This window comes from Apostichopus japonicus, chromosome 5 (genome assembly GCF_037975245.1).
Source record: "Apostichopus japonicus isolate 1M-3 chromosome 5, ASM3797524v1, whole genome shotgun sequence".
Taxonomy (NCBI): Eukaryota; Metazoa; Echinodermata; class Holothuroidea; order Aspidochirotida; family Stichopodidae; genus Apostichopus; species Apostichopus japonicus.
In genome coordinates this window covers 22067884-22083862 of record NC_092565.1, presented here as the reverse complement: position 1 = coordinate 22083862, position 15979 = coordinate 22067884, and the positions used below count along the sequence as shown (strand labels likewise).

The window sequence follows — 15979 nt, the reverse complement described above, 5'->3', positions numbered from 1 at the left end:
GGTTGGCGCGGAGCGTACAAGAAAATTTTTGGTTTTACAAACCCCCCAGATGGCCGGAAACGGCCCTTCCCGAGTGTTCATTCTGGTTCCCTGGCCTCTTGCTAACTTCAGACACCTCATTCAATATCACTTTCAAACCCTAAAAAACAAATGAGTTAAAATAGTACGTAATTCAATACTACATAATGTATTTAAAATTAGCAAGGTACATGTACAGAGTAGTCTTACGTTTCATCTTCTGATACTTGTAGATACAAAGATAGGCCTGAAATGTCTTTGATACAACTATAGCCAGTAATTGTCTTTGATACAACTGTAGCTATTAAATGTTTAAGTTAGCCTAATAAGAGAAGGCGAGAGGTATCCGACGATTGCAATCTGATGCAAATTTCTCAACTGTTTTCTCAACTGAAATATTATCTGCGTAAACGGGTTCTTAACTACATGTTAAAAAACTGACAAGATCGGATCCTAGTCTTTTTCGGCGGGTAGAGTGTTGAATGAAACGGCACGCGATAGAAATGACAGCCTAGATGACAGAAGAATAGGTCACCTAATTTAGCCATTTTCTTGCTACGTTCATTTCAATAGTTTTTCCTGTCTATAGACTCTTAAACTCGCCCAGCAAGCTTATCGGTTTGAATTATGGGTGTTTTTAAAAAAAAGATAACTTGGCCAAAAAAAATGTAGGCCCGGGCCTACAGTTCTACATACTGGCTACGCCCCTGATCATATGATATCATAATCAGCAGATTTTGTTTCCTGTTTGAATTCTTTTACATGTTCTTTTACATAATATATCAGAAAGACAAACATAGTGCTCTTTTACAATTTTTCCAGTAGGATGATTCTTGTTTATTGTCCAATGTCTGGACTTTAATACATTTGACGAACTTAACTGATGGACAATATAAACTTTCATATTTTGTAATATTGCCAGATATGCAGTGGCCTAAAAACAAATATCGTTATCGCAGTGTATTAGCAGTGTAATAATTATTACAGGAAGTGCGTATTACGTACGATTGCTAGCTTATCTTCATAACATGCTGTTCGTGCAACACCTTAGGACGACTCATAGAACGAACGTTGTCGACGTTGTTGTGCATACAGTTCGTGACATTCCATAGAGTGCGGTTAGGTAGGCAATATGTATTTTATTACACAGTGGCCAACTGTAGGCTTGTAATTGGCTATAAGCTAAATTTAGCTAATTGCATCTGCCAAACTAAGTAAGTAGTTGAATCAGTAGGTGTGAATGTTACTACGATTACAATCGAGTTAACGGAGCTGACAAGTATTCAAGATCAAAAGAGCACTGACAATATACCATGCTAAAAAACGACAGTTTAAAAAAAAAATCGACACTGAAAGGGGGCGAGCGGTCGCTCCCCCTGCTCCCCCCCTGGCTACGTCCCTGTATATATATATATATATAGATATATAGATATATGGAGTAATAAAATATCTTGGATAATATGCGAGGGAAAAATGTATTCTCATTTCAATAATATACTTAAGGCAAAAATGAAGACTTCAAAAAGTGGGCCTTGTGGCATTGTCACCGTGGCCTGACCTAGCTCTCTCAATGCTCCCAACGCCCCCCCCCCCCTCCTTACATGATCCCTAGGAGTGTAAAACTATTGTACATGTACCAATACAAAAGCAAGCAAATTGAAATTAATACTAAATATCCTTGTTATAGTTTATACAAGATTGACCATGATATTAATTTCTATCTGTACCTGGTGTTATATAGCTGACCTTTGACTTTTAAATTATATACACCTTATAAAGGTTACTTATTAAATACATATTCCCTGTTTCTGCTCCTCTAGCCTCATCTCCATGGTCGTGTCATTCGCTGCATCTGCTTCTTGGGTCAACTCCATCTCACAGATGGTAAGTCACAACATCAAAGCTTGTTTTCTCTTGTATTTGTTCGGTGGAAAAAAGGTCGTTGATCCCTCATCGGAAAAATTTTCTCATTAAAAAGAACAGGTGGGTTTTGAATTGACTTCTTACATTGGTTTAGTCGCTCTTCTTGGTTGGATATCGATGAAGTGTATTTAATCAATTTATCATATTTGCTTTTCATCCGTTGTTAAACATGAGTTTTTCCAATAAAGCCCCATCGTTTCTTCTATTTTTTTCTTTTCATTTATATTCTGACTGGTATAAATCCAATAAGAGTGACGTTTATTTAGCTGCCAATATTTCATGTCGAAATATAATCACAACATTAACAAAATTATTCCATGGTTTTCATACCAACTAGTTAACTTCCTTTTATTGAATAAATGTTCAATCCATCATATGAAAATATAGTAAAACCATCAACCTTTTTCTCGTATGCCTTCTGTCTAAGTATTTCATTAAATTGGATGGGTAAAAACTCAAATATCTTGTTTTGTCATCTGCCAGAAAGGACACAACTCTTGTGTTAAAGGGTTCAAGGCTGGTGAAATCCATTCCCAGACACCTGTGATTTAATACTTACATTTGTTTGCTTATAATTTAAAATATTAATAGTAAATCATATCTGAGCTACTAGGTCAAGCACCTGGGATGTCATGTGACGGTAAGCCGGAGAAATGCCGTCATCTCATCAGAGGTATTTTAGACATCAAGTCCTTTCTGTGAAACCTTAACTTATTGTAATCTCTGACAGGTGTTGATTGTCACTAGGCAGTGTGTTTTAGACACGATGTGGATAGTCACTTAGCAGTGTGTTTTTGACATGAGTGTGGATAGTCATTGAGCACTGTGTTTTAGACACGAGTGTGGATAGTCACTGAGCAGTGTTTTGTAGACATGAGTGTGGATAGTCACTTAGCAGTGTGTTTTTGACATGAGTGTGGATAGTCACAGAGCAGTGTGTTTTAGACATGAGTGTGGATAGTCACTGAGCAGTGTGTTTTAGACATGAGTGTGGATAGTCACTGAGCAGTTTGTTGTAGACAGAGTGTGGATAGTCACAGAGCAGTGTGTTTTTGACATGAGTGTGGATAGTCACTGAGCACTGTGTTTTGTAGACATGAGTGTGGATAGTCACAGAGCAGTGTGTTTTTGACATGAGTGTGGATAGTCACTGGGCAGTGTGTTGTAGACAGAGTGTGGATAGTCACAGAGCAGTGAGTTGTAGACATGAGTGTGGATAGTCATTGAGCAGTGTGTTTTAGACATGAGTGTGGATAGTCACTGAGCAGTGTGTTGTAGACATGAGTGTGGATAGTCATTGAGCAGTGTGTTTTAGACATGAGTGTGGATAGTCACTGAGCAGTGTGTTTTAGACATGAGTGTGGATAGTCACTGAGCAGTGTGTTTTAGACATGAGTGTGGATAGTCACTGAGCAGTGTGTTGTAGACAGAGTGTGGATAGTCACAGAGCAGTGTGTTTTAGACACGAGTGTGGATAGTCACTGAGCAGTGTTTTGTAGACATGAGTGTGGATAGTCACTTAGCAGTGTGTTTTTGACATGAGTGTGGATAGTCACTGAGCACTGTGTTTTGTAGACATGAGTGTGGATAGTCACAGAGCAGTGTGTTTTTGACATGAGTGTGGATAGTCACTGGGCAGTGTGTTGTAGACAGAGTGTGGATAGTCACAGAGCAGTGAGTTGTAGACATGAGTGTGGATAGTCATTGAGCAGTGTGTTTTAGACATGAGTGTGATAGTCACTGAGCAGTGTGTTGTAGACAGAGTGTGGATAGTCACAGAGCAGTGAGTTGTAGACATGAGTGTGGATAGTCATTGAGCAGTGTGTTTTGGACATGAGTGTGGATAGTCACTGAGCAGTGTGTTTTAGACATGAGTGTGGATAGTCACTGAGCAGTGTGTTGTAGACATGAGTGTGGATAGTCATTGAGCAGTGTGTTTTAGACATGAGTGTGGATAGTCACTGAGCAGTGTGTTTTAGACATGAGTGTGGATAGTCACTGAGCAGTGTGTTTTAGACATGAGTGTGGATAGTCACTGAGCAGTGTGTTGTAGACAGAGTGTGGATAGTCACAGAGCAGTGTGTTTTTGACATGAGTGTGGATAGTCACTGAGCACTGTGTTTTGTAGACATGAGTGTGGATAGTCACAGAGCAGTGTGTTTTTGACATGAGTGTGGATAGTCACTGGGCAGTGTGTTGTAGACAGAGTGTGGATAGTCACAGAGCAGTGAGTTGTAGACATGAGTGTGGATAGTCATTGAGCAGTGTGTTTTAGACATGAGTGTGGATAGTCACTGAGCAGTGTGTTGTAGACAGAGTGTGGATAGTCACAGAGCAGTGAGTTGTAGACATGAGTGTGGATAGTCATTGAGCAGTGTGTTTTGGACATGAGTGTGGATAGTCACTGAGCAGTGTGTTTTAGACATGAGTGTGGATAGTCACTGAGCAGTGTGTTTTAGACATGAGTGTGGATAGTCACTGAGCAGTGTGTTGTAGACAGAGTGTGGATAGTCACAGAGCAGTGTGTTTTTGACATGAGTGTGGATAGTCACTGAGCACTGTGTTTTGTAGACATGAGTGTGGATAGTCACAGAGCAGTGTGTTTTTGACATGAGTGTGGATAGTCACTGGGCAGTGTGTTGTAGACAGAGTGTGGATAGTCACAGAGCAGTGAGTTGTAGACATGAGTGTGGATAGTCATTGAGCAGTGTGTTTTAGACATGAGTGTGGATAGTCACTGAGCAGTGTGTTGTAGACAGAGTGTGGATAGTCACAGAGCAGTGAGTTGTAGACATGAGTGTGGATAGTCATTGAGCAGTGTGTTTTGGACATGAGTGTGGATAGTCACTGAGCAGTGTGTTTTAGACATGAGTGTGGATAGTCACTGAGCAGTGTGTTTTAGACACAAGTGTGTGACACCTATCATGAATATATTGGGAAATCATATTTATTTATTATTATCATCTTCTATGGATTGTATTTGGTATATTTTGTTGCAGTTAAAAAGCTATATTTGTGACCATAGATTAGTGTTGAAGAAAGTGACAAATGCCAAAAAGGTTGTTATTGTTAGGCTAAAGGTATAGGCCAGAAAGCAGTGTAGAAATTTGCATTTATTTCATAACATGATACAACACTATAGAGGTTGACAGTGAAAATCTGTTTGTTTTATAACTTTTTGTAACCCAGAACAAGTGTTTTCATATGACATTATGTAAATACAATATGAACTGTTGAAGGTACTCAGTCAGCGGTGGCGTACATACCATTGAGCATATCAGTCGTTAACAGCAAAAGTTAAAGTTGAATTAATTTCGCTAGGACTATAACTTCTATAACTGTGTTGTCAACCAAGAAACTAGAAAATTCTGTGAACAGGTACACTCTGTTTGGTTTTCAATGCATTATAGTTCTTGTAGGTCATTAGTTAATGGGCCTCAAATTTTAACATGCAAAAAAAAAAAGCATATGAGCATATGTGGCCATAATCAGACCTTCTAGCATATTTAGGGGCTATACTAATGACCTATAGCTAATATTTTTTTCCTAATCATTTATCTTTTCATTCACTTTTGTGGAGCAGTGATGCAGGTTTATGTACACAAGCAAGAGTGCAACCTCATTCTTTCTACTGGGGTGGGGTGGGAGGATGCTCTATAATTAATTCATCAATGGGAGGGGTCTTAGGGGAAGGGGTCCCCTCCGTTTTGAGAAAATTTGGTAAAACAGATGATGCTTATAATGCAAAATGGTGCTAAATTTGGCAATTTTTGAAACAATTTTGAAATATTTTGTACTGCTTAGGTTGTAATGTATATAATACGTGATACAGTTATCTACTGTACACTAGGAATTTCTGTAATACTCTGTCTGTCAGTGTTGGGGTCTGAGCTCCTTGACTTTATTCTGGGGGATGAACCCCTCCCCCCCCCAAAGTATACTTGATAGTGTCCCTGTACCCACACAGATATTCCCAGCCACTGTGATGTGCACCAACAGTTCGAAAGAGTTATTCTTTGAAAAGTAGAAGTAAAGAATTATTGTACAGGAAAAAGATTCTTGCAGTCATAAATCTTCAAAGAGAAATTACAAAATCAGGAAAGAGATTCTTTGTACCGGAAATCTTTTTTCAAATAACCATTCAATATTCATTCTATTCTTGTTGGCTGTTCAGTAGTTTTCACTAAATTTCAGCGTACTTTGAATGACGTCTGGTATACTATACATTGAACAGTGGTCTAGCAAGGCAAGACTTTGGTTAGAGAGAAACACTTAAGCTGCCAAGAGCCATATTCTGAGGGCAATCTAATAAAAGTTCTTGGAGAAATTTACCCTGGGAACCTTTAAATTATTAGAATAGTTAAAGGGAAAATAATCCTACGATTTAACATCACAATTTTAATGTGTGTTTATAATTATCATACAGTGCACAGTTATACGAAGCAATATAATGTTTTCCTCCATTCTTTACCTTCCTTCCTTTCCCCTCCATCCTCTTGCATCATCTTCTCCCCTCTACTCTCCCCCCTCTACCCTCCCCCCTCTACCCTCCCCCCTCTACCTGTCACGGGTAGGGTAAAACTATTCGCCGGACAACGTAAATACTCCAGGCGGATGGCGTGTGTCTTTTCTATGAGTTTTATTTAGTCCTCGTAACCAGGGGCAAAAACCCTGAAACACAACGTAAAATGTACGCATTGTATAAACAAATATTTCACACAAATTAGACGTTACATCGGCAATATGAAACATATCAAACATGCATTGATCTCGCTGTATGATCCCATTATTTTACACCTTATTAACACTTATCACCTATTTACAATATGCCCTCCCTATACAGACATTCGATACTAACAAACTCCTCATAAATATATTTTATATGTGCTTTCCAATCTCTAACATATTCCGGCCTCGCTACACTCAAATAAGAAACAAGAATACGACTAACTAGTTGCGTTCCCTCTTCTGCATAGTAAGGTTTGACTTAGTATACATAAGAAAATGAGACACTTATGGAATTCGGTCAGTTTCCGGCTTTTACACGTTTCGGTACGTCCTTTACGATATATGACAAGATATATATATAAATTGCCACGAATTCACCAGCGGGGAACTGAAGTTGCCCCTACATATACTATATTAGAATAGTGAAGTACTGCGGGCTAACGTCGCCCAACGGACATCGTGTCCAACTGCAACAAGTAACTGCTGTGGTGCACCCAGCACCCTTACACCAAGTATACTATACCAAACACGAATACCACGCCCTGACCTGCTTACCCCGCCTATTCATACCAATCCTTTACCTGCATTTTATGCAAATTAATCTAAACAAAGACTTGCACAAATTCCATTGATGCCCATCGAGCAATCAGTGAATTAAACAAAGCATATACTAGAATGTCGTATGTTACTAATTTGAACTTCGTGAGCAACACAGACATCAAATGAATATTCATCAGTAAATTTATACAGCTGCACGATAGTCGTTAGACTTGCGTCAAGCATACTCGTGACACATCCCCCTTCTTAAGATAATTTACGAGAGAACATACAGAGTATAAAACTTCCTTTTCTTTACACAGAATTAACTTATATACGAAACGAGCTCAATACTCTATAACCAGCGAGTTACATACAGAACATTTAACATATACTTCTCAAGCTGGGCAACGACTTAAAAAGTCCGCTCCATAGTTCTCTGAACCTTTGATTGCCTTAATTACAAATCTGAATGGCTGAATACATAAGGCCCATCTAAGCACTCTGTTGTTCTTTATCTTGGCCTTATTTATGTACACCAACGGATGGTGGTCCGTTTCCAACAAAAATTCAACCCCGTACAAGTAAATCTGAAACTTTTCCATGGCCCAAACAACAGCTAGACATTCTTTCTCGATGGTAGCATATTTAACTTCTCTAACTTCCTACTGGCGAAACATATTGGGTACTTTACACCATCCTCTTCCTGCATGAGTACTGACCCAACCCCTACATCCGAAGCGTCACATCTAAGAATGAATGGTTTCGACATGTCGGGTAGGTGCAAGATTGGTGCGGAAGCTAGCCTAGATTTTAACGTGTCAAATGCAGCACCCTGAGAAGAACCCCATTTAACCCTGTTTGGATTAGAACCTCGCGTGAGATCAGTTAAGGGAGCTGAAATGGCCGCGAAGTTTGGTATAAACCGACTATAATAGCCAACAAGTCCCATAAATGATCTCACTTCCTTTTTTGTAGTAGGTATCGACGCATTTAAAACCTTCTGCACCTTGTCGGGCTGAGGGCTCAAGATCCCTTCCCCAACCACGTAACCTAAAAATTCTAACGATGAATAACCAACAAAACACTTTGTTGGTCGCGCTGTAAGTCCGGCGCTCCTAAGACGCTTAAGCACTGTTGCCATCAGTTCTACATGACTATCCCAATCTGTGGAGAACATTAATATATCGTCGATGTAGTTAACAGTGTTTTGCAACCCATCTAGCAGCCTGCGCATCATACGCGTAAATACGGCAGAAGCGTTGACAACACCAAAAGGCATGACTTTGAATTGATACATTCCTTGATGAGTTACAAAAGCTAGTTTCTTTCTCTCTTCTACAGCAACCGGTATCTGCCAATAACCTTTTGATAGATCTATTTTTGTAAAATACTTCCCCTTAGATACCTTTGCCATCAAGTCCTCAACACTGGGAATAGGTTCGGGGTCAAATAAAGCAACCTTGTTAAGCTTTCTAAAGTCAACACAAAACCTGTTTGACCCGTCTTTTTTGCGAACCAACACTATTGGCGATGCGTACGGCGAATAAGACCTTTCAATAACATCAGTTTCTAACATGTACTCTATTTCTTCCTCTATAACCTTTTGCGTACTCAATGGAATTGGATGATACGGTCTACTTCTTACAACTTCATCCGTTACCAACGGCAACGTATACTCAAGTAAATTCGTACGACCAGGCGTATCGGTTAACACATCTCTGAATTCAGACAATACAAGCGAAACCTCTTTTGCTTTGTTTTCGCATAGCTCTGAATTCACATTGACATCTCTAAAACATTCTTTTGATTTAGAATGAGGTAGTACTATGATAAACTTATCTGTTTCAGAATTATTTTCGTCAATGATTGTGCAAGATCCACTCTGCTCCTCTAACACACTCCCAGCTGACGCAATATCAACATTTCGATCGGATGTTCGAACAAAATATTTCTTTAGTAAGTTTGCGTGAAATGTTTTGAGTTTTCCCTCTTTGTTGACTCTATAGTCGTACTTGCCTACCTTTCCTACAATATGATAAGGCCCTTTCCACTGCATAGTTAGCTTGTTACTGTCTGTAGGTAACAAAATTAGAACTTGGTCATCGACATTGAATTTTCGATCACGTGCCCTTGCGTCATAATATTTCCTGTATCTACTAGACGACTTGGCCAGCTCGTTTTGAGCCAAATAACATGTTTCCTCAAGTCTTTCTTTCAAATCGATCACATACTGATAGGTAGTTTTAACTTCTTCCTCCTCTATTTCACCCGTCCACAAATCTTTCAAGATACCCATTGGCCCTCGGACCGTCCTCCCATACAACAATTCGAATGGAGAGAATCCTAGTGATTCTTGGGGGACCTCACGATAAGCAAACAGCAGGGCGGGTAAAAATCGATCCCAATCACGTGGTCTTTCAGCAGACATACGCCTTAACATTTTTTTTAACATACCGTTAAATTTCTCAACCAAGCGGTTGCAAATTGGATGGTAAGGTGAAGTGGTTAGTTGTTTGATCTGCAATACCCGACTTATCTCCCTCATGAGATCGGAAGTAAACTGACTTCCCATGTCGGTCAGAATTTCTTTGGGAAACCCCACCCTAGTAAATATCTCGAGTAGAGCTTCGGCTACACGCTCTGTTTCAATACTAGGCAGAGCAACTGCCTCTGGGAACCTCGTAGCATAATCTACTAAAGTCAATACATATCTATTCCCTCGATCTGACACTGGAGCTAACGGACCCACTAAATCGATAGCTACCCTATGAAACGGAGTGTCTATAAGTGGCATGCGTCCTAACGGTACTGTGGAGATTCTACCCTTCGAAACCGTTCTCTAGCATATATCACAAGACACACAAAACATTCATTGTTTTGGATACCAGGCCAATAGAAATTGCTCGTGACACTACCCTCCCCCCTCTACCCTCCCCCTCCTCCTGCCACATATTTTAACCAGCTGAGCCTTGCACTTTTTGTCATTAAAATATGGTGTTGATATCCTGTGAACAATTATATACCTTTCTTGTGATGTGTTAGATCTGTAATATATCTTTCATTTAATAATCTTGTTGTTAATAAGATAACATCTGTTACAAGTGACCTGGATGAGTATGCAGGGTACACCATGTGCATTCTACAGATATCAATATTATATCTGCGTCTGGCAGTTTGATAATCAGCGAGAAAAGTCTCCCTTTGGAATAGCTTTCGTCTCGCAGACCCGCAAAATTTACAATAAGAGAAAAGAATCATCCTCATTTTGGGGATTGGTGGGGGGGGGGGGAGGAAGCTATGAAGCCCGAAAAATATTCTGGCTGCTGGCAAGTCAATTAAGAAGTAATTTATCGTTAAGAAGTCAACTTGTAATGTTGATTTTCGATTACAAGGACTGATAGAATCTAATCAGGGGAGAGGGAAGGATTCAGTCATTCATGACACCAACCCGTCAATAGGTTTAGAAACTTTTAAGGTTACAGTGGATTTTGCCTCTCCTGTAAATAATATTTGAATCGCAAGCTTGACTGGGCACTTCAAAATGATTCACTATCCAAACTTGCATTTAACTGATAGTTTATATGACGGTATATTCTCCGAAGGGATCCAATGCCTATCTGTGATTCAAATTAGCTCACTGAATTGAAATCATGATCCAGGCAGCGCAAATACAGCATAAACACGCTAAAGTTTTGAAGAAAAGACAAGGGTTTTTAGGGGGTTTAATTGAAAGGTTGATTGACAGAGTGAATGTCAAATTTTAGGAATATTTCCTACTATGTTTGTATTTTCAATTTTTTGTTTTGTACAGACATGGGTGAGGTTTGTAGTAAAGGGATGGAGAAGAAGGGGGAGGTAGGGTTTTTCCTTGGAGGTGGTGTTGGGGGGGGTTGGGAGAATTGGATGGGCTTTAATATGACTTTATAAGAGTCTACAACAGTATGCTTTTTTTTATTTTATCAGTAGAAACGAATTACAAGTCACGTTTCAAGACCTAGTTCTGCCAGATTATGTCATTTAGTGTTCCATAACAGCCTTAACTTAATGACTTTTACCCTGTGTGCTTCTAGAACATTTTCGGTATAAATGTACATGAAATAATACATGGAGAGATATCCACTATCTTAATTCATCCATCATATTCTTTTACCTTCTAATATGAATCTAATTCTTTACCAACAGATACACGATTTTTTTTTTTTTTTTTTGTTGACATTTGAAGTACAGTAGCTCACAAAACAAGGAAACTCTAAAGTAGACTCTTCATTATTAATTGTAATTCTACGGTGTGTTTGAACATCGGATCCGGGCAGAATTTCTGTGAATTAATTCAACAAGAGCGCTATAAACGCAGCTGGTATTAATAGGATACCAACAATTTGCCATCTCTATTGCAATAAAACTTTCCAAAATGTGCAAAGTGTTTGCATGTTACCATGACAACAGTCATCACATAGTTGACTGTATGAAAATCAATAGCAGAGTGTAGACTTTTAATTACATTAATGCAAAGTGTTGCCAATTAACATGAGATATTCCTCACAAATGTTTTCAATGTATACTTTGAAAAAAATAAAAAAAGGTGCATTTTTTGGTGGGAGACTGATCAATTTGAAGAAGACAAATATTTTTTTATTTACAGTCAAAATGTCATTATTTGTGTGTGCCTACTGCCTTTTCATGGCAATCTCTTCTTGATACCAAAAATACTACACAATAGTTAATCTTTGATGTAGGAAGGAAGGTTTTGATTTTGTTTTGTTTTGAATTTTATCAAGGTAGTTTTTTCTGTTCAGTAGACATCTTTGTATGGTTGATAATGGTTCAGTGGTCCAGTCTACTGGCATCAACTGGAAATGAACCCAGTGCCTGGTAAAAGGTCATTCCCAATAAGTTCCAAATTATGGCAAATTCCTCCTCTTTGCAGTGACTCAAATTACACAAATTATGTAAGCCAGGAAAATAGCCACTCAATATTTTCTACAGACAGAACCTATCACAGATCTGATTAAAATGTTTTAGGATATTTCAAATATTACACATTACACAGTTTGATATAATTTGAGGTTTATTTAGTTTGAAGAAGAAAGTTACTATTAGGAGAGGGTGTATGGTTGGCTCAGTGGTTTTCACAGTTTGAGATGTAGACACCGTCACTTTTTATGGAGGTCAAATGTCACTTGGGGTCACCAGGGGTCAAATTCTGAGAACCTTGTAATCACAATATCTCAAGAAAGGAAGCTTTGACAGATTTCATATTGCATGTAGGAGAACCTTATTGAGGACAAGAAGCCTATTGTTTTTTTGGAGGTCAAATGTCACTTGGGGTCACCAGGGGTCAAATTCTGAAAACCTTGTAAACACAATATCTCAAAAAGGGAAGCTTAGACAGATCTCATATTCAATATGTATATGAACCACATTGAGTACACAAAACCTGTGTTTTTTGGGAGGCCAAAATGTCATGTGGGGTCACCAGGGGTCAAATTGTGAAAAAACTTGTAAACATGATATCTCTAGAAGGGAAGCTTGGGCAGATCTCATACTTGGTAAGAAGGTGTATAACATTGAGTAAAAGGAGCCAATTGATTTTGGTGGAGGTCAAAAAGGTCATTTGAAATCTACAAACCCCAAACAGTTACTTCACTCCCCTCTGAGCTGTCTCTCTGCACTAAGGCACCTTCCTAAGCATAATATCGCAAGAGAAGCTTAGACAGATTGCATATTTGGTATGTAATTGTACCACATTGAGTACAAGAAGCCTTATGTTGTGGGCGGAGGTCAATGGTCGTTTGAGTTCACCACGGGTCAAATTGTGAAAACCATGTGTTTACACAATATTTCAACAAGGACATATGACATATTTAGTATATTGCTGTATCACATTTAGTACAAGAAGCCTGTTGTTGAGGTCATACGTTATTTCAGGACAGCCTGTGTCATTCTCAATTTATTGTTTGTCACATCACACTGCTTTAGGGCAGGTCCAAGCTATTGTATCCCTAGAAGCCAAATTTCAAACTTTACTGGAGCACCCTAAATTTGGTGTCATGTCAAAGCTGAATTTTTGAAGTTTCAGATTTTCATAATTTTTTTGAAATTTTTTGCCTATTCAAGCAATTACAGCCTGCTAATTTGCATAAATTTAAATTGCAGTGTGACGTACGGGACATTTGGAATCCTATTTCCCTGCCAGCAATATGAACTAATTGAATATGAGTTATGTGGGACATGATACACCATTCCTTCCAATAATTTTGACATATTATGTTTGGGGGTTCATCAATTAAATATGCTAATTAGCTAGTGTCCAAATATCGATGTCCCGTACGTCACAATTTTCACCCGTTTTTTTCAAATTTTGATATGGAGGAACAATTTTTTTTTGGTGATATTCTCTAAAGTTCTAATTAAGAACATTGCTCAACAAAATCCATCCCAAAAATTTTGAAATAATATTCACTGCAAATCTAATTATCAAATTTAAAAATGTGACATACGGGACAAAATGTGACGTACGGGACATAGTGTGGGGGAAACCCTGTATATTTATACATAATAAACATGCATGGGCTCCAATGGGGACCAAGTAGTTGGTTAGGCCTCATCTGGAGTATGCTGTGCAGGCTTGGAACCCATATTTTGCTAAGGATAAGGAAGTACTTGAAAAGGTCCAGAGGAGGGCTACTAGGATGATTAGTTCCTTAAAGAGTGTTCCTTATTATAGGCAGTTACAACTGTTAAGTCTCACCACACTGGAGCTTAGGAGGTTACGTGGGGACTTGATCCAGGTTTTCAAGATTGTGTATGGTTTCGACAATTTATCCTTTACCGACTTTTTCATGTTTGCTAACAGTAGTTGTACCAGAGGTCATTGTCTTAAACTCCAAAAGTCACATAGTAGGATTAATATTCGGCATAACTTTTTTTCTAATAGGGTTGTGAATGAGTGGAATGGTTTGCCTGAGAAAGTTGTACTTGCAAGTAGTGTCAATGGGTTTAAGAATGCTTTGGACAAGCACTCTAAGCATTGTAATCGGGTCTGAGTGTTTGTGTCTTCAGTTTTTTTCTCTCTCTATTGGGTCCTTGATGGGGACTTTTAGTGTCCCTCCTAATCCTTTTTTTCTACTAAATTAAACTGTACTGGAAACCTTCCAATGCTTACAAATTTATTTTTTTGAAAGGTGGTAGTTGCAACTTATAATCCCTGCATGCCTGAAGAGCACATCATGGCACCATATGAATTATTGACTGAGTGATGACCACCAACAGCCCAGGTGTTGTTCAATAAACTATCGGGAAGTCAATTGTGTGTGTGTTGGATACAGAATCATCTACAATGCTATTCAACATTGACATTGAATGTGGACAACTTTAAGAATGTGGAGTCGTAGGCCTACTGTATTGTGAAGTGTGACTATCATGACCGTGCAACAATGTTCTTGTGTCCTGAACTTAGATAATAGACATTGAGATTTTTAGTTACAAGTGTAGAGTTTCGCTTGCCCAATTTTTGCAGAGGACAATCACTCATAAGTTTGTTCAATAACCAGTATTAGGTCTAGTTTTCTTTGTTGTACTAGTTTAATAGATAGACATTACGTTGACGTTGTTATGAGGACGTTACTGTGGACATTTTGGTATGTTTTGAATGGGATGGATCATATTTCAACTTCAGGGTCAATAGTAGGGAGTATGATACAGTGTTGTACAGTATATATACCAAAACAATTTTGCACCAAAACTTTTTATCTTGAATGATTTGTGGTCTACCAAAGCTAGAATTGATGTTGTGAGTATTGATGTATGTGTAGAGTAGATTAATACTTTACACATTCTATGTTTTATGTAGTGGAATGATCGCACAAGTACAGTCACTGCTCTTTTCGATCCCAGAAAGAAGGAAATATGGCATGAAATTACCAATGACATTCTTCTGGCATATCCAAATTAATGTTTTTATGTAGAAATCAGCTTGTTATGGTATATTCAGGAATAAAAAAAAGAGTTTTCATAGTCAATTTGTATATGGACAAATTGTCCCGTACGTCACTTGTCCCGTACGTCACAGGACAATTTTCATTTGTGTAATCACTGAACTGGAATGGCTTCATATTTTTTTCTAATATGTTACAGCTTAGCCCTTGGAATGTTAGGCTATTCACTAGTTATAGCAGCTTGATCATTGCCCTCCTAATTTCAGAGGGATTTCAGCTTTGCTCTTTAGTAAAAAAAACACAAAATTCTCTGGTCCCGTACGTCACACTGCATATTAATTAAGATGGGACCTAATTAAAGCAAGTGTAGGAAATCTTCATGAGCTTGTTATAAAGTATCAGCAATAACAAATATGAAAACCTGAAAAAGTTTCTGGAAAATAGATTTTTTATAACTTTTAGACACATTTACGTCTCTGAAATGTCCCGTACGTCACAGTGCAAATAGCTTGGACCTGCCCTTTACTAGGATCGAGTATGTTGTACACCCTCACTATACATTATGTCAGATTCATGAAGAAAACAGCTTATGTTACATCATTGAAACCGCCATGCATTTTGGCATTCTGGTTACTGGTAGTTGGCACAGTTATACTATTTTTAGTACAATATACAATTTGGAGCTGAAAAGATGTTATTTTGGCTATTTCTTGCTTAAATGACTAATATTGTATACAACAATTTTGATCAGTTAATATTCTGATATTACCATTCTTTTTCACACAAGAAATACTCAAATGAAGGTTCTATTACAATGTTGTACTTCTTTTCGG

General features: G+C 38.3%; 1 protein-coding gene across 3 annotated transcripts in view; it reads left to right on the top strand.

The window, feature by feature from the left end:
- The window catches only part of LOC139968040 (tRNA (34-2'-O)-methyltransferase regulator WDR6-like), a 57694-nt gene that overhangs the window by 22463 nt on the left and 19252 nt on the right, over positions 1 to 15979 (top strand). For all 3 annotated transcript variants that reach the window (XR_011793210.1, XM_071972345.1, XM_071972346.1), the window contains exon 16: positions 1839 to 1902. Coding sequence is in view for 2 of the 3 variants with exons in the window: in XM_071972345.1 (XP_071828446.1) it covers positions 1839 to 1902 (64 nt within the window). In the remaining variant the exon portion in view is untranslated. The remainder of the gene's footprint in view (positions 1 to 1838; positions 1903 to 15979) is intronic.